The sequence below is a fragment of the Eublepharis macularius genome, chromosome 2 (assembly GCF_028583425.1).
Source record: "Eublepharis macularius isolate TG4126 chromosome 2, MPM_Emac_v1.0, whole genome shotgun sequence".
Classification (NCBI taxonomy): domain Eukaryota; kingdom Metazoa; phylum Chordata; class Lepidosauria; order Squamata; family Eublepharidae; genus Eublepharis; species Eublepharis macularius.
Window position 1 is genome coordinate 148,222,579 of NC_072791.1, and position 27,544 is coordinate 148,250,122.

Sequence of the window (27,544 nt, forward strand, 5' to 3'; positions counted from 1 at the left end):
GATCTGAATTGGGGCAGCGAAATGGCCAAGCTTCTTGATGATAACGGTGGGAACCAAAATGGATTGTGAAGAGGGCTGAAAGAAGATCTCCAAACTGGATGTATGTGTGGCAGTCAGGCAAATAAGGTTCATGGTAAGTATAAAGCAATGTGCAGCCACATAAGGCACACTGCATACAGTTTTGGTTACCCTATCTTAGAAAGTGTATGAAAGCTGGAGAAGGTACTGAATAGGGCAACCAAAATGATCCATGGGTAGGATCACTTTTCCTATGAGAAAATGCTAAAGAATTTGAGGGCTTTTCAGTTTTGTAAAGAAATGGTTTACAAGGGACATGATCAAGGCTTTTAAAATTATGTGATATAGGCAAAAAATTTATATAGGGAGATCCAATTAAATTGATTGGAGGTAGATTCAGGATACAAGTACTTCACATAAATTAAGTTGCAGTGCTCATTGCCACAGGTTGTGGTCGTGGCCACTAGCTAATTTGTGGAGGATAGATCTGTCAATAATAATAATAGCGCTTATATACCGCTGTTCTAGACAGATTAGTGCCTCACCCAGTGCAGTGAACAATTTAGTGTTATTATTATCTCCACAATACAGCTGGGGAGCTGGGGCTGAGAGGAATGGCTTACCCAAGGCCACCTACCAAGCTCATGGCAGTAGCAGGATTCGAACCAGTAGAGTGCTGATTTGCAGCTAGACCACTTAACCTCTCTGCTACAGCAGCTAGTCATGATGGCTGCTAGTCATGATGGCTGAATGGAACCTCTGGAGACAGTAGAGATGTAAATACTAGTTGCTGGGCAATAGAGAGGCTTTGTACTCAACCCGGCTTTGGAGGTCTTCTGGAGAGTATCTGATTGACCACTGTGGGGGAAAAATTGTTAACAACATGGACCATTGGTCTGATACAGAAGGGCTGTGATGTTCTTATTAGTTCCAGATACACTTTGTGACAGATTGATCAATATTACTTAATGTATTATTAGCAGTAGAGAGGACGTCTTCAAAATGTAGATAAAAATTTTTTATTGCAGAAGGCTCAGATCAACAAGGCAATATGATGATGGAAGTGAGTTTTATTGTTCTTTACAAAGCACAACTACTATCAGCTATACATGGATTTCATATACAGAATGGATAATTAACTAAAGAGGTTTTATGTATGTGCTGTGGTGATTTTTCCAAAACAAGGGATGCTGTAATGAGATTTTTCTTTCTTTCTAAATGCTGTAGAAAGTGGAAGACTGGTAAAGTGAGCAATAACAAGGTTTTAAGACAGCATCACTATCAGTTGCAAGCCCAATAGCAGTTCAAATTTCCGGCTTTCTTCCTTGAAAAGGTCTGGAGAAGTCATTGTCTCAGGTTTCGTTACTAATGGTCAGGGCTTTTTTCAGGGAAAAGAGGTGGTGGAACTCAGTGGTTGCCCTCGGAAAAAATGGTCACATGGCTGGTGGTCCCGCCCCCTGATCTCCAGACAGAGGGGAGTTTAGATTGCCCTCTGCGCCGCATGGGCAATCTAAACTCCCCTCTGTCTGGAGATCAGGGGGCGGGGCCACCAGCCATGTGACCATTTTCAAGAGGTTCCGGAACTCCGTTCCACTGCGTTCCTGCTGAAAAAAAAGCCCTGCTAATGGTGGTTTTGCATTCCTGAGAACACATAGCTTACTTTAACACATCGAATGAAACAGAAATCAAGAAAGGTCCAGCCCCAACTGAGCAAAAATACTTATTCTGTAGAGGCTGTTGTGAAAGATCTTCAGTGTAATCTGTTATATGCAATTGCTTTAATAACCCACAGGCAATTTAATTTGTTTATCACAGTGCTACTCAGTTGCCTGTGGCTTTCTGGCATGCCACCTGTGGCTCTTTTGAGTGCAGATCTCCTGTGTGGCAGCTACCCTATATTCCAGGAAAGTATCCAATGTCACTGCCTGGTAGGATTTGTAGGTTGACAGGTGGTTCTCACTTGAAACAGGCAACACTGGTTCAGGTAAGTGAACTTCCCTGAGCTGCAGGCCTCGTGTTAGGGGTGGAAGAGACCTCTGTAGAAACTGGGATAATTTCATCATTAATATGGACCCAAGGTAAACATTTTAAAACACAACTTGTCCATGATGATATCAAGGCTGTGGCTATTTAGGCATTCTATGTATGAGGCTGGGTCACCATATGCAGTTAAATGAAGTGGTAGAATGGGGCATGTTGCTGTTGAATGCTGGCATATAAAACAAAATTCCTTGCAACTAGAAAATTTAGCACAGAGAGAGGTTCTAATCACCCTGCAACACTAAGAGTTCAACCTGAACAGTTCAATTATTTTATGTCATAACTGACTTGCAAGTCCCCACTCCCACTGGACAAGGTTCGTCTGAAGTTCAGAAGTGATGATGAAAGACAACCCTGCATGCTCAGAGATACTCTGGTAATTTAAAAGGTTACAGATACTAAATTTAACATCCTTGTATGGGTGTGTTTGGGTGGCAAACAGTAGTCATGTGGCTGTTTTAGTTGACAGTAATTGTAAAAGTAGCTCTGTGGGATTCAAAGTGAAAATCACTGGTTTACCACGGACCACTGTTAATGGGATTGATGAGCCGATATAAATCTTTCCATGTCCTACCTAGACTCTAAGTCAGGCCAAGATGTAAACACCTAATTCTCTGCTTTAGCTGTTGAACTCCCAACAATAAGCGCATAAGCGCAACTCCCAATAAGCGCATATCTGTCATCTTCTGTAGGAATATTTCTAAAAGTACAAGGAAGGAAGCATATTTAATCTTAACCAATAAACGAGATGTTTAAAATTTTGAAAAGGTTTAGGATTAATTATGTACATGAGAAGGGTAGTCCATGAGAAGGATTAAATTCAGCCCGTATTTGTATAGCAACTCCCCACCCATCTGCTATACTGTACTGTTACAATGAGTAGCTTCATTATTTATAGCCTACTTTTCTCAAACTCAACGAGGATTACACAGTGTAAATCAATAAAATGGGACATCTAATACACAATGTAATAGGATTAAAATGTTGACGTAACCTAGAACAAAGCTGAAACAAAGCATAATTACTTACAGGCCATATTAAATGAGAAGTGGGCAAATTATGTGATGCACTAATAAATCTGAAATATATATACTTATGTTTTCTTGGCAATGTTTTATGTTTCCCTTTGGAATTTAAGATTTAATGGATATCTTTTAAAAAATCTATCAAGACTGCTATGTTACTAATACGTTAACGCATCAAATGATACGTATTAAAAATGGAAACTTTAAAAACAAAAAGCCTGCAATCCTATCCAAACTTACTGCCAAGCAAGGCTTGAGATCAGCAGCCCTTCTTAAACCTCAATATAGGTGGGGCACTTAAGAAATCTTTTGTTGCATATACTAAGGCAGATCCTACCTCTATCCTATCAATTTATTTATTAAAATGTTTCTTTTGCTCAAATTTGGAGGAAGGTTTCAGTTGTCTTCCTCTAAATTAAGTGGCTCTTCCACTGGAGGAAGGCTTCTCGGTGGATGGCTGGATCATTTCTGTTAATTTTTTTTTAAAAAACCCTGCTCATTTAGGAGTAATGAGCTGGGGGCCCTACAAGGAAATGGAGCAAGGAACAATTTGAAATTTCCTGATTCCTTCCATGAGATTATAACTCTTTCCTCTTCAATTGATTTTCAGTGTTGTGTACCCATGGAACATATATCCAGTCCTGGAGAACCATTTAGGGAAAATGAGGAGCCTCTTTATCAGCAGATACATAAAGGTCTTTAAAGTATACCTAAGGAGTCCCCTGAGTAGATAGAGGCCCACTACCCTGCCTGTGGTTGATCTAGAAGACCAAACTGCATTGTGTAAGTGATACCTCTAACCTAGTTTCTCTGGTGTGTGACAGCCTGTGGTTACCCAGCATGCTTCATAATAAAGTGGAGAGCTGAACCCCAGAACCTAGTCTGGCTCACTAACTGCTCCACCACATTGGCACCTCAAAACTGGTAAATAAGCTAACAGGACTAGGTGCAGACTCAGTACACGCTCATTATCCATCTTAAAATAAATGTTGCCTGAGCACGATCCTATCCTCCGTGAAATAGCTACTCACTTTTTCATTGTCTTTAATTCACATTGGCAGTTTTCGTTGAACAGCTTTTTATAGTAATAATAAAGAGCAGGAGGACCGATAATTCTTAAAACATTTATTCGGGTCCTTGAGTCAAAAGCGGAGGAATCACGGCTAACCTGCCTTTTCCTAAATGCTCATTTGCGGGCTGAGAATGGTTTCTCGACCTGCGCATTGTAGACGAATACGGTGGCCCACTATTGCTGGGGAGAAGTCAAAACAAAAGCACAGGTTGTGGATTTAAGCCACAGAACGCAACAGCAAGTCCCGCTGAAATGAACATTTCACAAGTGTGTTTACGATTGGGATAGCGGAACATTTACCCAATTTGGTACAAAAACGTGAACTTGAAGCTGAAGTCCAATGAGGGCGCCTGGGAGTCAGCATGGTTTACTTCCCAGTGAGCGCGCACCAGGTCCGGCCACAGACCTCAGGATTCCTGTCTCAGCTCCACAGGCACCCACGACCGCTAAGTCCAAAATGTCACTTGTGAGTAGCCAATAGTTTCTCGGTTCCGTGATGACGTCCGCTTAAGCACCGATATGAGCATTCTAATTGGCTAATTCTTGAAAAAGACAGAAAAAATTACCAATACGAAGGGCAATAAAAAAAAGCCAGTAGGAGGAAAACGACTGGGCGCGTTCGACCAATGTATTGGCATGTCCCGCCCTGTGGGGATTTTTGCACCAGTAATCACAGGCCGGGGCGGTGCCGAACGGGATTCCGGCCACTGGAGTGGGCGTTGCTGCTAATGGGGAGGGCCGGTGGGTGACGGCGCTACGCGTACCGTTGGGGGGAGGGCGAGGCGGAGGGCGGCGCTCGGCCTCCGGTGGCTCCTCGGCTCCCGTTGGTAGAGTCGGTCGGGACTCACGGGGCGGCGGAGCGGCGGCTGCTGCGCGATGTCGGAGTTGCGAGCTGTGGGACCCGGCTCCGGGACTGCGCCCGGCGGAACGGCCGGCCCCAACGCCTCTGGTCCAGGGGGTAGCTGTGGGCCTGGCCCAACGACCCCTCTGCCCTCGCCCGGACCCGGCGGCGGCAACGCCACCCGAGGAGAAGGAGGGACACTGGGCCCTGGGGGCCCAGCCCCCGGGGGGGGTGGCAAGCGCTTCAGGGGGGAGCTCCTCTTCCGCTTCCGTGTCGACTGGCTCCGCTTCCGGGTCAGCGCGGGAAGGCTGGCTTTTCAAATGGACCAATTATATCAAAGGGTACCAGCGGCGTTGGTTCGTGCTGAGCAACGGGCTCCTGAGCTACTACAGGTGAGGCCACGCCCCTTCCGCGAAGGTGGAGGGCAGCACTTAGCGTCGCCTTCTATTCTTGGCTCGGGCGACGCCCAGGATTTCTGGGCCCAGTTAGCGGAGGCTGCGCTGGGCGGGCCTCATTTTTCTTCTCCCTGTTCGGCAGCAAAAAACCGAGGAACAGCAGCCGCTGCCGCCTCTTCCTCCTGGCGCTTCCCTGCCACGTGGCGGCTCTTGAGATAGAGCCGCTTCAGGGGTCTTCCTGTCTTCTAGACGTTTTAAACACAACTTTTTCAAACCTTCATTTTACTCGTCTATTTCCGTTCTTTGGCTGTCTATACGTAGCTTTTCTTTCCACTCGACCTCCCACCCCGTTATGGCTTTTTTTTTACTTGCCATATCAGATCAACCTCCACAGCACCTGCGACATTTCTGGAGCAGATGTCCTTTGCAGCCATTGTCCCAATCTGAGAAAGATATTCCAGCTCTTGTTTTGATGTCGCTTGAGATGTTGGTACTTTTGGTACTGCGCGTTACAGTAGATGCGTTTTTTAAAAATTAAATCATGCTGGCTCTGTGGTTGTGATCCGCCTAATGAGGTGTCTTAAGCCAGTTGATGACTGCTTTCTAAAAAACCTAGGGTCTAAATGTAGGACACCATGCACATGTAGAACTAGAGGCATTAAACGAAAATGGATGTCATAGATCCTGTTGACATTGGGGGTTACTTGGTCTATAAAAAGCTCTGCCACTAGTACTAAAGATTCTTAATATGACAGAAACTGAACTGAGTAGCAATAAGGTAGGAGCTCTCTGTAGTGTTTCTTTGGAATATACATCCTAGCTAGTGAGGGCCAACATAGGATTCTTGGAATTGAAAGCCTTGGATTCAGACCTCTGTTCCCTGCCCCCTCCCCCAATTGCATTCTTTCTACCCCCTTAGAATGTTTGGAAGGCCAGTAGGTTAAAGCTGAATTGGAACCATCAAACACAGTTAGTTAAATGCTGTTTTTGATATGTTAAAAGAAACCATTAGGGCAGAAATCTCACTTGTGAGATCAAGTGTTGTAAATGATAGTGCGTCACATGTTGTGCTTATTATTGTGGGCTTTCAAACCAGGGACTTGATCATTATGCCAGGTGGTAGGATCCAGGAGAAAGCTTCTTGTATCTGACTGGTGTCCCCCCCCCCCAATCTTCCATCTTTATTACCTCCAGTTTTCAGAGCTCTGCAATCTGTTCAGTTTCAAATTACAAATATTCAATTATACCAGCCAAACAGCATGGAATTTTACTTTCTGCTCAAGCATGAATACTGTTCTGCCCTATAAATGCTTTTGATAGGTTCTGGAAAGCTATGGATACCTGCAGCCGATTGGTATCCATGTTTACTCTTCAGGAAGAACCTTGTTCAGAGGGGCTCAGAGAGGTATCATAGGATTGCAGCCTGGGTCTTCAAATGAGAGAGTTTGTTTAATCTTTTTTACAAATATGCAGAGACAAGCAAGCAAAAATCTATCATTGCTTCTAAGCAGATACAGTTCTGCAGTACAAAAGGCATGTGGCATTCAAGACCAAAGCTCAAGAGCTATGCTCCTGTCTTTAAAAAAGTCCTGTTTGTCTGGATCTTTTGAGCTGTTCTGGAGTCTTTGAATACAAAGGAGGCAATGCTTACTACTTAAATATGTGATGGTACAACACCTTTATTAAAGTGTGTTTAATTTCTTTTCCGTCTCTCCAGTCTAGTTTTTTCCATATTTAAAGAGCTATACTCTGTTGCCACTTTAAGTTTTAAGAAGGGGTATTAGGTTGATGATTTGAGTTTCTGATTGATAGGTGAACAGTAAACTACACCTATGTACTAAATAACCAGGTTCATCTTCCCCTCTACCCAAAATTACTGGTTCCTCAAAGATGGTCATTGTCTCACTTTGGTCATCTCTACACTACAAATTTAAGCCAATTTCAGTGGGGTTTATATAGCACGTTTGGTGTCTGAAGTTTATGAGAGTACTGCAAATTTTCTGTCAGCTTCCAGGATTCCTTGGTTGGAAGCTGTAACAATTTAGCAATTGCAAAAATATTTGCAGAGTAGACATACAGTACTCTTAGTGTTCTACATTTTTGTTCCCCTGTTTTAGGAGTCAGACCTACTTTAAACAGTTTTTTTTTCTCTAACAGGCTTGATGTCACTGATGGTGCATATCTGTTAGATGGACAATCAGTTCAGCTCTTTGGTGTTGCATGCTGTGTGAAGGTCATGGAGTGAGCCTTCCCTTATTAGGTTTGTCTGCCCCCTTGAATGGGGTTCCAGTTAACCCCATGGCCCTCAATCTCAAGGATACACTGAGGGTTCTGTGGCGTAGCGTAAGTGAAGCACTGCAGTAGTAATGCCAGCTTGGCCATTTCCTGAATAAAAATGCTAAACTTTTATCAGGAGATTGGGGATATTATAATTTTATAGGTATGCATGATCCCGATAATAATAATTATGCTTCTTGTAAATATAAAAAGCAAGTGTCCTTGTAGCCTTCTTTGCTGCCAAGTACCCTGAAGCTGTGGATTATCTGTTTTGAAGTTAGCTGGTTCTCTTTCCACTGACATAGAAAAGATGCACATGTTGGATGATCCCTTATTAATGCCTCCATCAGTATCTGTCTTTGCCAGGGACCATTTTCCTTTTTTTACTGGCTGCAAGCCCCTGATGATAGAACAGTCCAAACACTTCCTCCCACGGATTCAGCTGGTGGCTCTTCTCTATTAGTGCTCAAGGTGTGTCTCAAAAATAATCTGGAAGTTCGGAGGGGGGCATTTGGTCCTATGCAGTTATCCCAGCCATATAGCAACCCTAAAATTTTAGCATAAGAGAATATATTCAGTATGCTACTGGAAGCCATCCCATAATGAGCAGAGGTAGCTGCTGTTAAACAGATTCTTAAAGCATAGCCTGTATTATTCATAAAGTAACAAGACTCTCAAGAGGATAAGAATAGCTGGCAATCCAGGCTCATATTTCCTAGGTAGAGTCAGCCAGATGGGAGACCAGAATGCCCAGTTAATGTCTTCCAGACTCCAAGGGAGTAAATTATCAATGAGATCTCTAGTGAGTCTTGGGGGAGCTTGTGTACCATCCCAGAGTTGGGGCATGTTCCTTGTTGACTGTGCATTGTTATTCAGCCTTACAGTGGAAAGGAGATGGCTCTTCCTTGTACCACGTCAATATATAGGGAACTTGGTCTTCTGTTGCTGGGGGGTTTGTTGTGTGAGCATAGAGGAAGGCAGAAAGTATGCACTTGCTAATATATTTGATGTCTGAGCAAACTTGGCAGGGCACCAGGCACAGATTGACTTTAGGAGTGTTGAGAAAACTAGGGACTAGAATGAAGTGTGACATGCCTGTCCAGAGGTCCTTCTCTCCACATCCTGATTGCCTCAACAGTTAGGACAAAGTTTGTACTTGGACTTTAGAGACTTGTAGATGAGATTTCCTGCTCAGCTGTAGAGTTTGTCACAAGCTCTTGTGCCTGCATGAACACAAGTATGTTTTGTACATGTGTACATGCATAAAGATAGCATTCCTGGCAATCTAGGATTGTTGGAGCAGATGAAGAGAAGGGCTGGCATGCCAACCGTTTGACCAGACAGCTCACCCTCTGAATTTTGACAGTGCTTAAATATTGTCAGGTATTCCATAAAGCCAATAATGCCTCTTTGTAGGTGGTAGCTTACCTTTTTATTTTCATTTGTTAGTAAGACCACAGGAGAGTGCTGTTTGCCCTCTTATCCCTGCAGCGATCAGGGGCATACCTAGCAAAGTAGCAAAAGCTGTTCCTACTGGCCACCTGCTGTAGTGGCAACTCTAGACAAAGAACATTGGCCTGCTGACTATTTAGCGTAACTGGCCTTTAAAGACAGACTCTTGTTTTTTAATAGTTGCTGTTCAAAAATGCTTGGAAAAGAAGATAGACTGACCTGGGTATTCCTGTATAAAAAACCAAAGGAAAAACCATTTAGTGAAGCATTTGCACTTTCAGAATGCTTACATGACATTTTTGAAAACTATAATAAATCACTACATTAAAAATTAACGCAGTTGTTTCAGAAGAAGTTAAATAATTTGTTTCTGTAATTATTATAAGTTGTGATCTTATTTAAAGTTTCATTTTCTAGTTTAATTTATTTGGGAAATTTCTACGCCTCCTCTCTAGGGAACTTGCCTGAAGCAGATAAATGAAGTTTGAAAGTTTATAACCAATATTTGACCAGATAACCAAATCTTCTTTGAGTTGTACATATCCTGTCCTGCTGCAAAATTTGTCCTATTTTAAAACCTGTGTTCTTAGACGCCTCTTCTCTCCTCTTCCTGTATTCAGTCAGAGATTATAGTTCTTGCAACTATAAATCCCATTTCTTCATTCTTTCCCATGTTTCTGAGCGGAAAAAGAAAAAATGCCTTGCTTTCAGCCTTTTAAGTCATTAGATTTCCTTTGACTAAACATATATCAAATTTGAATTCTCCCCGTGCAATGGCAGTACTTTCATACTGTAAAAAAATCCCTGCCAGAGATTGAAGCCTTAGTATCTCCATATATTCACACATATATATATGTGTGTGTAAATACATCACCGAGCATTTAGACAAAAGAGTGTTGTCTTGGCTCTGTGGTGGACACACAACCTCCATGATGTATATTTCTTAATGGGACCTGTCACATCCTATGGGACCATTAGTCCATGCCTGGTTCTGGATTTTATGTCCTCAAACTCCTGCAAGTCTTGCTGAATCTCAATGCTGAATGTAAAATCTGGCCCATCTACTCTCTGTATATGGCTGATTTGTCTAGCTTGGTGAAATTATCAGGCAGTGTTACAAAGTTCAAGATACTGCCAGCTGTCCTCACAGTAACAGAAAGGGCTTTTAAAAGAAGCAGTGCTAGTTTGAAAATTCCTTCATATTTTTCATATGCCTGGGAAGGGAGATGGATGTCGCCTAAAATCAGGAACAATTATTTTTGAAAGTATTGCCAAACATTTGAAATGCTAGAGATAAATAGCTTTCTCACACTTTGGTTTAATAATTTTTCAGTGTAAGGAACAGAATACTTATAACTTTGTGAATAACTCATGTTTGGCATACTTTGGGCAAGCTATATACATTAAACAACCAAAATATTTTTATGCCATTTGTGATGGCAGGGGCAGAACTTGGAAATTAGGTGACCAGATAGGGAAGCATATGTGGTCTAATTTGTAGAATAAAAGGCTCTTTAAGTCATGGCATGACATGGCAAAACTGTATAGTTTCACACTGCAGGTACAACTTACCCCTCCTCCCATATGGTGCGGGGCGGGGGGGATGCACATAGAGAAATAGCATGTCAGGCAGAATGCTATGCTAGAACCTCTTCTCTGATCCATGGTTTTCCATATGTAGGGCGATTTTGTATATGGAGAATGATTTAGCCATGCAACTTCCTGTTAGCTGTAGCTTGATGTAATACAGCCTTAGTGTTGCCACACACTGGGTTGTTTGTCTAGACAGATCCTGATCGTCTGAACTTAAATTCAAGTCTTTTCTCTGCCATGGGCTTGGGGCCAAAGCAGACATGACTAAGATCATGGTCTCCATTAATCTTTAAAAGGCAAATAATAGGTTTAAAAGTTGGGTGGGGGGGTCCCTTTAAAATGCCAACAACAGCAAGAGCCAGTTTCAGTTAGCAAATCCATGCCAAGGTTAAAGAGTCAAATCCACTCCTTATTAGTCAAGTAGCATCTTAAAGGCTAACAAAATTTATTTCAGCATGAGCTTTGTGAGTCAGAGCTGGTATCCTCAGATGCATAGAATTGTGAATCTGTAGGCCTGGTTGAATTCTCGAGGGGGGCTGTTACATATAGAGAGAGGGTGGTGTAAACCAAGATCCACCAGCATACCTCTATAATGCCTTGTCTTGCTGGGTGTTTCACCAAGCCTATGGATGTACACTTCTGTGCATCTGAGAAAGAGAGCTCTGACTTCATGCTGAAATAAATTTTGTATTAGTCTTTAAGGGGCTATTCAGCTCTTGTGTAATTTTGCTACAGCAACACAGTTGCCCCTCCAGAATTACTCAGTCTTTTTGGGCCCAATCCTATCACATTTCCTAAAGGAAATTCATGCTCTTTGAGCCAAGCCACAAGAGACAAATTACACGAGGAGCATGTGAAGGGAGTCGCAATGTTAGCTGGGAAGCTGAGTTTTAAAAGAGATCGGAAGGCTTTGTCAATTTCCCCTCTCTACAGAGCCAGTGAGATCCCTGCTCACAAGGTTTGTTGATTTCCTCTTTGTCTCCCAGAAGGCTCTGTCAGTTTCACCTCCCTTTCTAAGAGGTGAAGAGGAAATCTTCTAAGCAGTGATCTCCCTGGCTCTGTAGAGACGGGAAATTGACAACGTGGAAATTTTGGGTGATTTGCTATTATTAGCTTGTCTTTCTGTATTGTTTGGGAAGAGGGAGATGGTGCCGGGTGCTAATTGTCTATCCTAGGAGTTTGGAGCTCCTTTTCTAACATTTTCATCAGACCTTTAACACCGATCACTTGTTTGGTTACCCCTATCTGCTCACAGATCCAAGGCAGAGATGCGGCACACCTGCCGTGGTACCATCAACCTGGCCACAGCCAACATCACTGTAGAGGACTCCTGCAATTTTATCATTTCCAATGGAGGGGCACAAACCTACCATTTGAAAGCCAGCTCAGAAGTTGAGAGGCAGCGCTGGGTCACGGCCCTGGAACTGGCCAAGGCCAAAGCAGTGAAGATGCTAGCAGAATCAGGTAAAGGGCACAGTTAGGGCAATACGTATGAACCAAGGTGTGGAGGAGGGAGGATGGGGTGGCACATTTTGGAAGGAAATACGCTCTGTTTTCCCATTCTCTTGAAACAGACAGCTTGGGTGTTGGCTAATGGCAGCTGTATGATTAGGAAGTAGCTGTGGCCTCACCAGTTTAATGTGGATTTTTCTCTCTTCCCCCTGCCCCTTGCCCTCTTTCTATTTGTAAAATCGAGGCTTCCTCTTGCACTTTGAAACCCCATGCCTTAAATACATACAGGATTAAAGTTCTATGGGTAGCAATGTCTGTTCTATTCTAAACATGCAACAGTATTTATATGTGTGAATATGTTTTCTGGTTTGTTCTATTCCGTCCTATTTAGAGTTCCAACTCCTTGGGCAAAGTTTTCTGCCAAATGCCTGATACTCAGTTTATTCACTGTCCTTTGAATCATATGTCTGACATGCCAAGGCAACAAGCAGCCTGGGGACACTGTACTTCAATATGAGGCTTCTGAAAAAAGGACTTTTTTTTTAAGCATCAGATTCCTCAGACAGTGTTAGAGTTTCTGTTTGGCAGGCCAAAAACACACTTCAGCAGTTGATACCAAAGCTGCCCTTCACGGTACTCAGTCAACTGAGCCACATTTTGAAATCTGATGGCTGCTGAGTACAAATGTCTGTCAGTAGCTGATATATTTGATTAGGTAAACTGAACACCAAAGGGCAGTGTCAAGTGACTGTATGGAATACAGCCTTGTGCTGAAGAGATTATGGGTCCTAAGTTCTCGGTCATTGCTTCTTAGAGAAATGTACTACTCGTGTATTAACAGTTAGTATTAGAAACGTTTTTTAGAATAATCCTCTTCCAGTCTAACTTCTCCGGACTTCTCCCTTCCTAGTCTGTCTTTCTGTGAGAGAGATACTTGCTGTTTGTAGAAAGGAGAACAAGTGGAAAATGCTCCACCAATTATTGCTGGAAGAGTTTATTGTCTCTCCTTGCAGTTGTAAAGACTGGAGATCGGAAAAGAGGCATTAGGAAAATTTACAACAGGGAATTTCAATCAGTATTTTGAAAATAAAATACCATCATGCAGCAGAGGCTAACACTCCCTGTAGCATCCATTTTGTCAGACCGCAGTTCTTAGGTGTCAGAATTCAAATATTAGCTGTATTTTAGCCTCATTGCATTTTCAGCCGCCCCCGTTCTTGTCACTATTAGCCTAAGGAAGTATCAGGAGAGAAGTCAATTTTTTGGGATTGAATTTGCCCAATTCTTTTATAACATGAATTATGTTATATACAAGCAGGGGACCTGCAAGGACTTATCAGAGTTGGGATTTCATTTTCTTCTGTATCCCTCTTTCCCCACACTTTCCTCTTCCCCAGTAGCTTCTCCCTTTTTCCTCTTTCCTTCTTTCTTTTCTACTTTTTATTGCCTCCACCTCCAGCCTTCATCTTTCCTTCCTTCTCCTCGCAGTGTCTCTCCAAGAAATGTTAGGCTAAGTTGCAGAAGTTATGCAGTAGCAAGTTGCTTGATTGAGTTCTTTGGTGGCAGCATCCAGGCCTGGCTAAGTCATGCAAGTTGTGCTGCGGCAAGTCACCTGAAAGAGTTGCAGCTGAGTTGTGCAGGAGTGAGTTGCTCACATAAGTAATTTACTGGCAGCTGCAGGGGCCAGGTAAATTATGTGGTAGTTAGTTGCTTGGTGACAGCTGCCAGGCCCAGCCATATTGCACAGTATCTAGTTGGCCAGATTGCTCAGTGGGCAGCACTCAGCCTAGCCAAATTGTGGGGTAGCAAGTTGCCCAAGTGAGTTGCTTGGTGGCCTCTCCTGGTCCTGACAATCTGTGCACATTGCATAGTAGCAGCTGGCTTGTTGGCCGCCACCAGGCCCAGCTATGTTACACAGCGCTGCTGCCAGGCCTGGCCATGTCATAAAAGTTGTGTAGTATCAAGTTGCCTAGGTGAAGCAAATGGTGGCTGCTGCTAGGCCCAGCCAAGTTGCACAGGTTGCATGGCAGCAAGTCGCTGAGGGGAGTCACTCGGTGACTGCTGTTGGGCCTGGTTGAGTTGCAGTACAGCAGGTTGCCTGCACAAGTCACATAGTGGCTGCCACTGGACCTAGCTGAGTCATGCACATATGGTAGTGAGCCACTGAGTGTTCACCACTGAACCTGGTGCCAGCAAATCCACCCGCGATCAGGGGACATGACAAAGGAGGGATAAGACCCTTTCCAGTGCTGTATTGGCCTCCCAGTGACCCATGCTTCTCAGCCTTTGATTTAGGGAAACCAGTGTTTGGAAGGCTCAGCAACATTGTGGTTGCCTGACAACCCCTAAAATGGCTACCAAGAGCTCAAAACTTCAGATCTTATTTCTGTTATTTGGGGACTTTTAGTCCCTCTATGCATGTGTGTGTTTAAGATTACAGACGCTTCTATAAATCTGGGACTTCCTTCAAGTTTGTAGAGAAATCCCCCTTTTTATTAATGGCTCCCTTGTGTGGATTTTTTGATCCATACACTGTGGCCAGGTTCAGAATGAAATATATGATTGTATGAAGAAGTACCTATGTTTGCCTGCCTCTGCAACTCTTGCTGTTCAACTTCTTTGGTTACCTTTGAACTCTGGTATTATGAAAGAGAAATTTCCCACCACAGTATTTATAATTTCATAGATTTCCTTTGAATAAAGTCAGCTACTCTCCATTCTTTTTCATACATTGCTGCTTACTATTGGAGGGGATAGTTAAACTTTATGAGATTAAACTTTGACTAAGAAATTACCTCAGTTCTCTAGAACAGTTGAGAAACAGGAACAAACTACCAAGTCAAACCGTTGCTTCCAACAGCTGCAACAACCGTGAGCACAGAACACTTAGTTGAGATTGCTGAACAGCGAGATGGGTTTCCCGGAATAAATTAGAAGTGGAAACCTTTCCGGAACAGAGAATATCCTAAATATAGCATGATTCGAATTGGCATGTTTAATTTTACTCATATTTAGTAAACAATTTATTAAAAGTACCTCATGTTAATTTTATGTCCCAAGAGCCACAAATACTTGAACTGAAAGATCAGGAGAAAAATCAAGTATGGTTTAAATGTTACATTCAAACAAATTCAAAGCTGTATATAGAAAATACTTCTATTAAAAGAATACTTTTAAATGTTTAAGACAATATTGCATGTACGTTCCCTATATTGTTAAATGTAACAGGAGGAAAAACAAAGGCACTAAAAACAACAGTAATTTTAGCATGCCTCCAAAACTCTGCATGATACGGTATGGATGTAGTTGTCTTCTCATCTGTTTCAGTTGAATTTAATTCTCATCCATTGAAGTTACTGAATCACCTCATCCATTGCATTGCTTCATATCAGATTGAGGTGACAATATCCTTTCCACTCTATGAAAGGAGACATATAAATAAGAATTTTAATTTTGTTTTTTATTTTACCTGCATAGTGAATCAGGTGTATTCATAATGTGATCTTAATTTTGATTATTATATATATATTTATGGTTATTATATATATTTATGGTTTTATCCCCCACCACTGCTTTAGTTTAGAGTTGGGATTCCTCTTTTGCTATGAAGGTATTACAGCTATTGCTTACTCCTCACAGATGAGTCAGGTGATGAAGAATCAGTTTCTCAGACAGACAAGACTGAACTGCAGAATACCCTGCGTACTCTCTCCAGTAAGGTGGAGGACCTCAGCACCTGCAATGACCTGATTGCCAAGCACGGAACAGCATTGCAACGCTCTCTCAGTGAGCTGGAGACCCTTAAGCTTCCTGCTGAGAGCAATGAGAAGATCAAGCAGGTCAATGAGCGGGCCACACTCTTCCGTATCACTTCCAATGCCATGATCAATGTAAGTGTGCCTCCAGAAGCTGGCTGTGGGCCTGCCAGGTTGTAGACATGCTCTGAGAAGTGGCAACTTCTATGTATGCTCTAGATCTGTGCGGCTTCTGTGGCTAATATACAGTTCAAAGTTACATGATCTGGATCTAAGCTCTTTGAGGCAGAGGTGTCTTTTTTGGGTGGGTTAACAATACAGTTTCTAGAGACATAAATTGTTGGCTTGGATTAGATCTTTTGGGTTCACAACTATGTTTCTGTCTTTGTGAAGAGAGAAAGCTTGATTTTGCTAGGTGGTGGTGACATTTATTAACTTCTTTTAATTCCTAGTTATGTATGGCATTATATGTGCAGGTAAAATATAAACATTGAAGGACTTTTTAAAAGCTGCACACAAGTTCCTATTTGTATTGAATTCCCTGTAGCTACTTTCTTCCCTGTAGCTACTTGTCACACAGGACAAATAAAAGAATATCATTAAAAATCTGAATATCTGACCCCTCGGGAAAGGGCAAGATGGAAATCCAAGTCATTAAACAATTGAGCACTGGGGAAAAGCAGAAGAAAAAGAATGGGTTAGGAAAGGGAAACATTCCTTTATTCCTCATGTTCAAATCCTACACTTCCTTCAAAGAAGAGAGGGAAATGGCAACAGGGTTATCCCTCCCCTTCCCCCATTGCAACTACCCTGTTAGGAAGAAAAAAGCGACTGCCTCAAGATAACCTAGTGGGCTTCATGGTTAGAATTGTCTACCTAGTCCATGTCCAGCACTTAACCACCATGGAGAAACAGCTTTCAGAAGAATTACACTAAGGATGGGTAATACTGAGATTTGGTGAGCTTGTTCATAGCATTCTTAATAGAACTGTAGTTTTGTTACCAACATTATTGTGTGATGTCAAACTAGACCTTCTGGAATTAAGATTGGGGTGCTAAAGAGTACATCTTGCTCAGAGCTCAAGACATCTATAAGCCATCAGAATCCTAGAAGAGGTCTGAGGGAGGTTGTGCTTAAGTCACAATCAAGTGCATATTTATACGGAGACAATCCTGCTGAATTCAGTAAAACTAAGTAACTTATGAGTATACATGTAGGATTGAGGAGGGGCCGTAGTTTGGTGGGAGAGCATCTGCTTGGCATTCAGAAGGATCCAGGTCCAATCCATGGCATCTGATTTAAAAAGGCTCAGGCACTAGGTAATGTGAAAGACCCTGGAGAACCACTGCCAGTCTGAGTAGACAGTAGCTGACCTTGATGGATCAGTGGTCTGATTCAGTAGAATGTGGCTTCTTATCAGGTAGCTCTGCTCCTAGTCCTTGAGCTTAACTATGTAGTCACTAGTGTCCTAAAGGCAGTGTCATGATTCAGAACATTCTTGATAACCCACACACTTGTCATTACCAAAACTGTTCTGGGAAGATCTGAACACAGTTGAGATCAGGTTGACCAGATTTCATCCCTGAGCTCATCATGCCTTCTTTACTCACAGGTGGACAGGGGTTCCTGGGCACATTACTGAGATTTGTGTACATCTTCCTTAAAATTCTTATTTATTGCCTGCTTTGCAGTCAAGCACTATATCTTTAAAGTGTCTGAGGAAGCTTTATGTTTTGGGCAGAGGGTGTACAGCCCAGGGACAAACAAGCGATTGTTAAGAGATTTATTCAAAATGCTCAGGTGCATTTGAATCACACACACACACACACACACGGGTAGAATAGCACTCTTAACATCCTGATTCTGCACTGATGTTAAGTAACATACCAAAGTACCATACCTAGAATTACAAAGAGTCTAGGAGTTACCTAGGTCACTCTGAAAGAGCAAAGGCCTGTTTTGCCCAGCCTCGAGGATACCATCAATCTTGAATCAGCTGGAGAACAGCAGTAAATGACACCGCTGAACTGGACTCCTAAGCCAAACCCCTCCCATACTGAAGGAAGCCTGTTCTTTGAATATAGTATGACATCATAATGACATCATAACACTACAGAAGGATTGAAGTTACACTGAATTCCTCAAGGAATGGAATGGAAGCTGTAGTTCAGAAATTTCCTAGTTAGCAAGGGCCTATTCAGAGGTACCTATTCACCTGTTCAGATATACAGGAAGTCTCAGGGTGATTTCAAAGGGAAAGTTAAAAAGGTGGAAATGAAGACTAGCTTCATCTGGAGAAGTAATCTTTCTCTTGAAAAAACTGATATCCAAGCTGTGTTGCAATGTCATTGCCAGCTATATAGTGCATCTTTCAGACTGTCAGATGTCCCAGCTACCTGTTTTATTAAAGGAAGGGGTTGTTGGGTTGTCCTTCCAGGACCTCCAAGCTGCAGAGGAAGTAATACTACACACATTTCCCTAGCCATCCTGTTAAAAGTGATGTCTGCAAAAATGCAGTTAAAACTAGCTGTTGAAACTAGTTTATAGTTGACACTGAACTTTAGTGCAAAACTAAATGTAATGGCAAACAATTTGTGGCCACAGGTTTGCTGTCACCATTTTAAAGTGTTTTTAAAATGCCACTTAGAACTCCTCCCCACCCTATTTTAAGTGCCAAAATAACCATGGTAGGGAGGCACACAGTGAGACTTGCAAAAATAGATCTGCTTGTACTTGCAACGTTTGGCCTGCTGGTTTATGAAATCTTTTAACTTGGATTAGTAATAAAATTAATGCCCATTGACCCTGCATCTGTGATCATCTCTATTCAATGAGTGTACACAGTGGTGCTTTCTCTGAGGATGAGGCTGGTGCTGAATGATCACTGGATTGTGAGGGAGATAACGGCACATCTCTCATATTTCCCAACAGTTCACTTTAGGCTACAAGAGGGCACTGTTGAATCTGGAGACCACAAAGACCTAAAGAGCAGGAACAACAAAAGGTACGCTGGTGGAGCTTTACCTGGATTTGGGTGGTGAATGGTGTCTCTTGGTGCTCCTCATAGGCTTGCCGGGACTTCCTGATGCTGGCTCAGACACACAGCAAAAAGTGGCAGAAATCTCTTCAGTATGAACGTGATCAGCGCATCCGTTTGGAAGAGACCTTGGAGCAGCTGGCCAAGCAGCACAACCACCTAGAAAGAGCCTTCCGTGGAGCCACAGTTCTACCATCCAACGCGTCTGGCAGCATGGATTCCAATAAAGGTGGGAGCCTAGGGCTTTGGACTTCATCTCTTCCTTGAGCCATGCTCCATCAGGATGGTCACCTCTTTGGGAGAATTCTTTCCCAAGGTTTTTCGTACATCTTCCCCACAAAAAACTTCTGCTGAGGGATCCCTGCTGAGAGCCAGTTTGGTGTAGTGGTTAAGAGCAGCAGGACTCTAATCTGGAGAACAAGGTTTGATTTGCCACTCGCTACTTGAAGCCAGCTGGGTGGCCTTGGGTTAGTCACAGCTTTCTCAGCCACACCCTCCTCACAGGGTGATTGTCATGAGGGTAATAATAACACACTTTGTAAACTGCTTTGAGTGAGCGTTGATTTATATACCGCTGAAGGGCGGTATATAAATCAAATGTTGTTACTATTTTTTAATCCCAGAGGGTCCTAAATAATCAAAACCAAGGAAGAAAATACCACCCTGTTTCTCTTGTAGATCGATGTTTCCCATCTAAAGGGGATCTGAGTGATGAAGATGATGACAATGAGTTCTTTGATGCTCCTGAGAACATCACAATGCCTGAAAACATGGGACACAAGTGAGTGATTCCCCAGGTTCCCTGAAAACTCTTCAGCCCTGAGCTTTGGCACTGTGATTCATCTTTCATATGCCATAGTCTAGAGGCTGCTAAATGGTTAAGCTTCAGTCAAAATCTCACATAACTGAACAGGTTGCCTATTGTACCCTTCCTTCCCAAGTGTGCGCATCTGTCAACTGGGAAGGAAGCAGTTCTGGCCTCCAGCAGGGAGGAAAAGATGAGAGAAACTACCTTCCATGGAGTTAGTCCATTGGTCCATCTAGTAAAGTATGGTTTCTGGCTGTCAGTTCCCCTCTAGAATCTCAGACAAAAGTCTTTTCCAGTACTAGGGCTATAGACAAGAGACTTGTCCTTCCCTCCCATGAAGTTGGCTGAGTCTTTGCTTGGTGGACATAGAGTTTCTTGATCCCCTTTTGCCTATTGAGCATAGTATATGTCCCATAAGTATGTCTGCCTCTAGCTGGCTCCATGCCCTAGCACTGAATCCATAGGTGCTGCACATTTAATCTGGAACTTTCTGTATGTGCTTGCTCACTGAGCTACAGCCCTTCTTGCCTTCTCATCTTGTCTTTCTTTTGCTTATCACACACTTGTTTCTATGCCATCACTCCTAGTTCTGCAGTGAGGAGTGGGGAAGGGAATTCTCTCTCCACACACTCCTTCCCCATCAAGAACAGGAGCTATGAACATATGAATACTTAGAACTTACAGGCTATCAAGAGGAGACAGAATATGTGAGGAGACTACTGGCAATGGTCTCACATATTTGTGGCAGGTGAAAACACAGAGAATGAGAAAAGTAGGTGGGGAGATAAGGCAAACCCTCCTGACTGTTTTATGTGGCCCTCATGCAAAACTTGTTGCCAGCCAGGCCTTAGATGGGTGGTGGGAGCGGTAGCATTGTTTCCTGAGCCATTTCTTTGGTTAGTACAGATATCTCAGTTGGAGAATCCAATTTCCCCTCTCCAGAATGTCTTTGCTGTCTCTCTAATTCCTTTAGACGAACTGGCAGCAACATCAGTGGTGCTAGCAGTGACATCAGTCTCGACGAGCAGGTATTCCCGTCTTTGATTTGAGGGGCAGGAAGGAAACACCAGCTTTTTCATTAGGTGATATTGGGATACCCTAGAGAAAAGATAATTGTTGCCTTTGTGTCTTTTGAAGCTTCTGGGGTGACATCAATGGCTTAGTGGCATGAAGTACAGCTCTTTTGCCTGTTAAAGCAGGGAATGTCTGCATGCAGGATGGGATGTAGAGGGCAATACAAGTGGGTTTGGGGGGAAAGAATTATGAGTGCTTCTTAATGAAAGTGGGCAATTTTTACTCCTTCTCATGATGTCTTGTCTGCAAGACTCACAACATGCCCAGAGGAGTATGTTAAAACAGGGTTTACTGAAAAGGGGGGGGGTATCATCTCTCCTTTTAAGAGGCAGAATGGAGACACACAGTCATGGATATACTTAAACATTTTTATTCACTTTCCACAGAAAGTGATTTTTCAGGTTGATCAGAAGAACAGATATGACGTATCCCATAGGACTAGCTTTAACCCATATTTTTTGTTCATGGGTCTGTGTAAATCTTATTTATGATTCTGCACACCAAAAGGCCTTATAGATGAGGGTAATAAAGAATAGCAGAACAGTTGAATTTTGGGCAGAGTAAAGTAGAAGCTCAGAGACTGCAAGATTTGGTGATTAGCTGCAACCTCCCCACGTGGCTGGACTGGTCTTTTATTTCTTTTCAAGTATAAACACCAGCTGGAGGACACCAAGAAGGAGAAGAGAACCCGAATCCCCTACAAACCAAATTATAGCCTCAACTTGTGGAGCATCATGAAGAACTGCATTGGCAAGGAACTCTCCAAGATCCCCATGCCAGTGAGTCTCCTCATTATAACTTTGGTAGCAAGTTCAAGTCTAGGAAGGCAGCCTCCCTTTTATCCTAAGACAAGGAAGGTCAAGCATATCCAGGCTGCAGTAAGCTCTGTGGCATGATAGTTGATACAAACTCGTAGCATGTTTTATGTGTCTAACACCATGTCAACATGAGCAGTTCTGGAAAGATCTTCTGGCTGTAACTTGCTGTTTCTGCCCCCAGGTTAACTTCAATGAGCCCTTATCCATGCTGCAGCGCCTCACAGAGGACCTGGAATATCATGAACTGTTGGACCGGGCAGCCAAGTGTGAGAGCTCCCTGGAGCAACTCTGTTATGTGGCTGCCTTTACTGTATCATCTTACTCAACCACAGTCTTCCGCACCAGCAAGCCATTCAACCCCCTCTTAGGAGAGACCTTTGAGCTAGACCGGCTGGAGGAGAATGGCTACCGTTCCCTCTGTGAGCAGGTAAGGAACAGAGTGCATTCTTCTTTTGACCCTAAGCAGCAACTCTTGATTCCAGGGTAGTTCTTTTGACATTTCAATTTGAGCTAGATTTAAGTTCCATTATTTGGGTGGAACTTGCTTCCAAACTGAGTGTGCTTAAGGCCTCTTTGAGATATCTAATCTTCAACTTCCTTTCTGTCATGTCTTCTAGGTGAGCCACCACCCTCCAGCTGCTGCCCATCATGCTGAATCCAAGCATGGCTGGACCCTTCGTCAGGAAATCAAAATTACCAGCAAGTTCCGTGGCAAATACCTCTCTATCATGCCGCTTGGTGAGTCTTTGCCTCTGGATTCCTTTTTCAGACTGGTAGACTAATGCGGCAGTTCAGCAAGCTGAGTTCAACTAGTGATCTCCATCTTGGACTGGATTCTGGGGGTCCTGGTCAGTATCTAGCCTCTGGGAAGATAGTGGTCTCCCTATTCTACTTTCTGTCCATCAATGAACACTTGTCCTGTATGCATAAGGCATCCTTGGTGTATACAGTGCATTCATCCTTTTAGTACCCTTTTCTGGAATGTGTGTAATCTTTAGAGTTCTCAGAAGCATCAAATGGGCACTTCTCTAGAAGTAAAATAATGGGTGGATCAGTTAATCCATTAGCTGAGCTTGGATTTGAACACAAGTCTTCCAATACTAAGTCTCAATGGATTTAGGTACTTTACACCAGAACCTACTAAGGGCCCTTTTTATCAGTATAGAGCTGTTCTGAGAACTGCCTTCCTATTTCTAGGTACCATCCACTGTATCTTCCATGCAACTGGCAATCACTATACATGGAAAAAGGTCACCACCACAGTACACAACATCATTGTGGGCAAATTATGGATAGATCAGGTGAGTCAAAAATAGAAAAGCTCTGTTATATGGCACATAGGAACTATATGTATGTTTAGCAGAGCTGGGAGTCAGGACCTGCTATTGATTTGCTTAGTGAGCTGTTCAGCAACTACACAACACAATATTGAACATGTTGCATAAATGGTAGAGCACTTGCTTAACTTTGCCCCTCACAACTTTTTCCTCCAGTCTGGCGAGATTGAGATTCTGAATCACAAGACCAGTGAAAAGTGTATTCTCAAGTTTGTTCCTTATAGCTACTTCTCCAGAGATGTGGCCAGAAAGGTAAGAGGCCATGTACTCTGATTGTTCCATTGGTTGTGAAGGGTTTTGTATGACAGAAAGGGAAAAGGGCTGGTCACTGCTTGGTGGCAAGAGGTGTCTCAAACATAAGCTGAAGGGACCACATGCACAGCAGTGACCTTCCCAATAGGACCAGTGCCTATGTAGAGTGTTCTTTGAATGTGTTGCAGTTGCTGGGACACTGCTTGCATGATTTGGCACTCTGAAAAGCAGATCTGTTGACAGAGCCATACTTGAATGGAGGGGGTTGCTCTTCAGCTTTTGAATTAGCCTGGAGAAAGCTGAAACAGTCTTTCTAGGATTTGTCAATAGTCTTGCTGAAAAGTATCATGAGGATTGTTCTCAATGACCACTCAACTATCTCCTGTACCAGGTGACTGGAGAGGTACTAGATTCCTTGGGGAAAGTGCACTTTGTGTTGCTAGGCACTTGGGATGAGAAGATGGACTGTTTCAGGGTGACAACAACTAGCATGGAGAATGGTAGCGACAGCCGGCAGAGAGTACATGAAGCAGAAGACAGCAGGGTCATGCTGTGGAAGAGGAACCCACTCCCGTGAGTAAGGAAGGTAGCGTGGCTCCCCCAAGGGGGTTGCTGATGCTACTTTTTCCTCTGGAAAAACACTTGGACAGCCTCAAGCGCCACAAAATTGCTTTATTTTTAAATGGCAACTGAGATTCTCAGGATGTGGGTTTCTTTGCTCACATGGTGTCGCAGAATATGCTCAACTGTGAGTAGTTCATACACCAAGACCAGTAGGACTAGAGTTTTGCAGGATCTCATCTCCCCACCCCCCACTCCCTACTATATAAAAGGCTGACTGTGTTCCAGACAATTCACTTCTTACCCTCGTGCGCCTCCTGAGGACGCTGCTGCAGAGGGAAGCCCAGAAGAGGCAGCCTGTCCCTCCAAAAGTGCGCAGTGGGGGGAAACCCAGGACAAGATCAGGCGCAAAGCAGGCAGCAATGCCTGCCGCTCCCCACCTTCATCCAGCTTGGGATCAGGAGCTGAGCAGGTGGCAGTGCCCACCTGCAGCCTTCAGCCAGCTGGGATCAGGAGTGGAGCAGGTGGCAATTCCCACCCCCACCTTCACCCGGCTGGGATCAGGAGCTGAGCAGGTAGCAATGCCCACCCCCGCCTTCACCAAGCTGGGATCAGGAGCAGAGCAGGTGGCAATGCCCACTCACAGTCTTCAGTCAGCTGGGATCAGGCGCGGAGCAGGAGGCAATGCCCACTCCCCTCTTCACCCAGCCGGGATCAAGAGCGGAGCAGGTGGCAGTGCCCGCCCTCCGCCTTCATAAAGCTGGGATCAAGAGGCAATGCCCGCTCCCCTCTTCACCCAGCTAGGATCAGGAGCAGAGCAGGTGGCAATACCCACCCACAGCCTTCAGCCAGCTGGGATCAGGCGCGGAGCAGGGGGCAATGCCCGCCCCTAGCTTTCACCCAGCTGGGATCAGGAGTGGAACAGGTGACAATGCCCACTCCCCCTTCAACCCACTGGAATCAGGCACAGAGCAGGTGGCAATGTCTGCCCCCCGCCTTTACTCGGCTGGGATCAGTCACGGAGGAGGAGACAATGCCTGCCTGCCTGCCTGCCTACCCACCCTCCCTTTTCTAGAGCCCGTTACATTTTTCCTCACAATGTGTTTTGTTACTAGTTACTGCCATAAGAGCAAAGCTATGCCAACTTCCTGTTCTAGAGTTTGGACTTGGCTGCATGTCAGAGCCTTGCTGCTGCCTGACTCCTTTCTCCTCTTTTTCTTAATTCAGGAAGAATGCTGAGAATATGTACTATTTCTCAGAGCTGGCTTTGACGCTCAATGCTCAAGAAAATGGTACTGCTCCCACGGACAGCAGGCTTCGACCTGACCAACGTCTCATGGAGAATGGGCGCTGGGATGAGGCCAATGCAGAGAAGCAACGCCTTGAGGAGAAGCAGCGCATCTCTCGCAAAAGACGTGAAGCTGAGGCCATGAAGGCCACAGAGGATGGTAAGAGTAATTCTGCTAATCACGCCTGAAGTGAACGATGAGCATGCAAAAGTGTCATGGTGTCAAATAATTAGTCCAGCTAGTCCAACCAAGGTCTCCCCCTGTGCTCATGCTGCATGAAACTGAACAAGAGGGTTTGAATCTGGGACCTTTAGCAAGCAAAGCACATTGTATATAGTTATAGCTCCTGTCCAAGGAGAACACTTGGTACTACATTGGTAAGGAGAGATACTAGTCTTGTTCATGAAAATTAAATTTCTCATTTGCACTCTTCTTCTCTACTGTCCTTTTATTTGCAGGAACTCTTTACGACCCTTATAAGGCACTGTGGTTTGAGCGGAAGAAAGATCCAGACACCAAGGAGGTGGCCCACGTATACAGGGGAGGCTACTGGGAGAGCAAAGAGAAACAGGACTGGAGCATGTGCCCTGATATCTTCTGAGCTGGAAGCAGCTGGACTATTAAGAAGAAGAGGAAAAATGGGTAGTGGAAGAAAGATGGAAGGGATCATGTGACTTCCTGCCTAGTGCTTTCCTCACCAAATCTGTCTGTCTTAACCAATCACTTGTTTTGAATCAATCACCCAAAGCAGAATCCAGCAGTGGTGATTGGCTGGGTTGCCTTAGCTGATTGAAGTTGGTGTCTGGATCCCTGGATGGCTAGGGACATATCTGAGTAGAGGACTGCATCCTCAGTTTCCCCATTGCTGAGCTCCCGACCCTGCACTTTTGGGGAGGAAGAGGGGAAAAACATGGTGCTGTATACAGTTTGGCCCCCTTTTCTACTTTCAGATAGAGACAGTTCAGTAGCATGTAGTCAAGACCATGAATGTATGATCCAAGGGGATTTTGGAGGAAATGAAAGAACATCCTGTAGTTCTGCCATAAAGGTTGTTCTGGTTCATCCATCCACCCATTAGGTAGCCTGTCTTTAGGCAAGGTGTCACAAGTGAGGCTTCTGAAGCATTGGATGTCTCTCCAGGAGCTATCATCTTTCAGTCCACTCTGGGAGCAATGCAACTAGTGGTGTCCTAGAATGGAGATGGGATAAGAGGCTAGCTCTTGTCCCAGTGGAACCCTTTTGGGGGGCTCACTCAGACATTCACACATGGGCAGGAAACTAACCTTAATTTTTCTCCCTTCTGGAACCCACACTACACGAAGCCCTGGTATCTTCCCCATGCGCACTGTGGTGGGACACTACGATTAAAGATTTCCTCAGCGTACACCCCCTGGCAACCTCTAGCTTAATGCACACCTGTTTATATGTATATTATATATATGTAGAGAAAGAGAGAGATCTAATTTTTGTTTTGATTTTTTTCCCTGTTCCTCTTCCATCCTGCAGACCCCATTTTGTAATATGTGCCCTACTTGGTCTCCCTCTACTGCCCCAAGACCAAGAGACGTTCTGAAGAAAGTGGCAGTGGAGAATTATTTGACTTGTCTCTTTTTTTAAAAAAATACCATCTGATGCAGGAGCTGAAGCTTGGTAGCATCAGTCATAAGGTTGTGCAGGCATAAACCAGGTGTCCCTCTACCATTAAAAAAATAAGAACATTGTGGGAACTCCCAGCAGGTCTTGGACAGTTCTGGTCACATCTGCTGGAGCTGGATCCTAAGGCTGAAAGGGTGCTGCCACTGTATAGAGATGGATAAGGGCCCAGAGGCTGCCCAAGCCAGGCTCACACTTAGAAGGGAGTGTGGACTGTAAGGCAGCCCCTGGCCTTGGCTAAGGATCAGCAATGAGGTGCCTTCCTTCTGTGTTTATTTTCTTTCTGTTCATTGACTTTTGAACTTTAGCCACTGAAGAGGTAAGAGGAGACAATGGTTCTGCCCAGGGCTGCTTCCTGGTGAAATGGGGACATCTTACCGACCGGGAGAAATAAGACCATGAGCCCTGCCTTCTCATCAGCAAAGGGCAGTGCTGCTGATTGGGAATGAAGGGCCTTTGGATGGAGTCTCTGCATTATTTTCTGCTTGGTCCCTGTTTAAAGCCTGTTCTTTGAAGCTGAAGGAGGCTGATACTCCCTTGGATGGGTTAATGGCAGGCTTTGAGAGAGAGAGAATCCCTGCAATTCTATTTTTGGGGTTTTTTTGCCTTATTGTCTTTTTTCCAAGAAAACTAAATTAAATAATGAAACCTGAAAATATCCAGGTTGGGGTCTCTCTGTGTGTGTGTGTGTGTGTCCCCGGCTCAACTCTCAGGCTTGAGAGGGCTTAGTATATTTGTCTTCCTGCTGGATGGCATGTAGAAGACTGTGCACTCCATACAACTTGCACCTTTGA

General features: G+C 43.9%; 1 protein-coding gene across 1 annotated transcript; it reads left to right on the forward strand.

Annotated features, from left to right (window-relative positions):
* The first annotated feature begins 4,947 nt into the window (after positions 1–4,947).
* Positions 4,948–27,402, forward strand: OSBP (oxysterol binding protein). The gene is given in 15 exon segments (XM_054971078.1): positions 4,948–5,217; positions 5,219–5,388; positions 11,969–12,177; positions 15,805–16,055; positions 18,989–19,187; positions 19,637–19,739; positions 20,740–20,794; positions 21,488–21,619; positions 21,840–22,085; positions 22,276–22,396; positions 22,856–22,959; positions 23,152–23,247; positions 23,639–23,820; positions 25,036–25,256; positions 25,556–27,402. Coding segments are annotated over 15 exon segments (2,418 nt in total). The 5' UTR covers positions 4,948–5,031; the 3' UTR covers positions 25,699–27,402.
* The last annotated feature ends 142 nt before the right edge of the window (positions 27,403–27,544 follow it).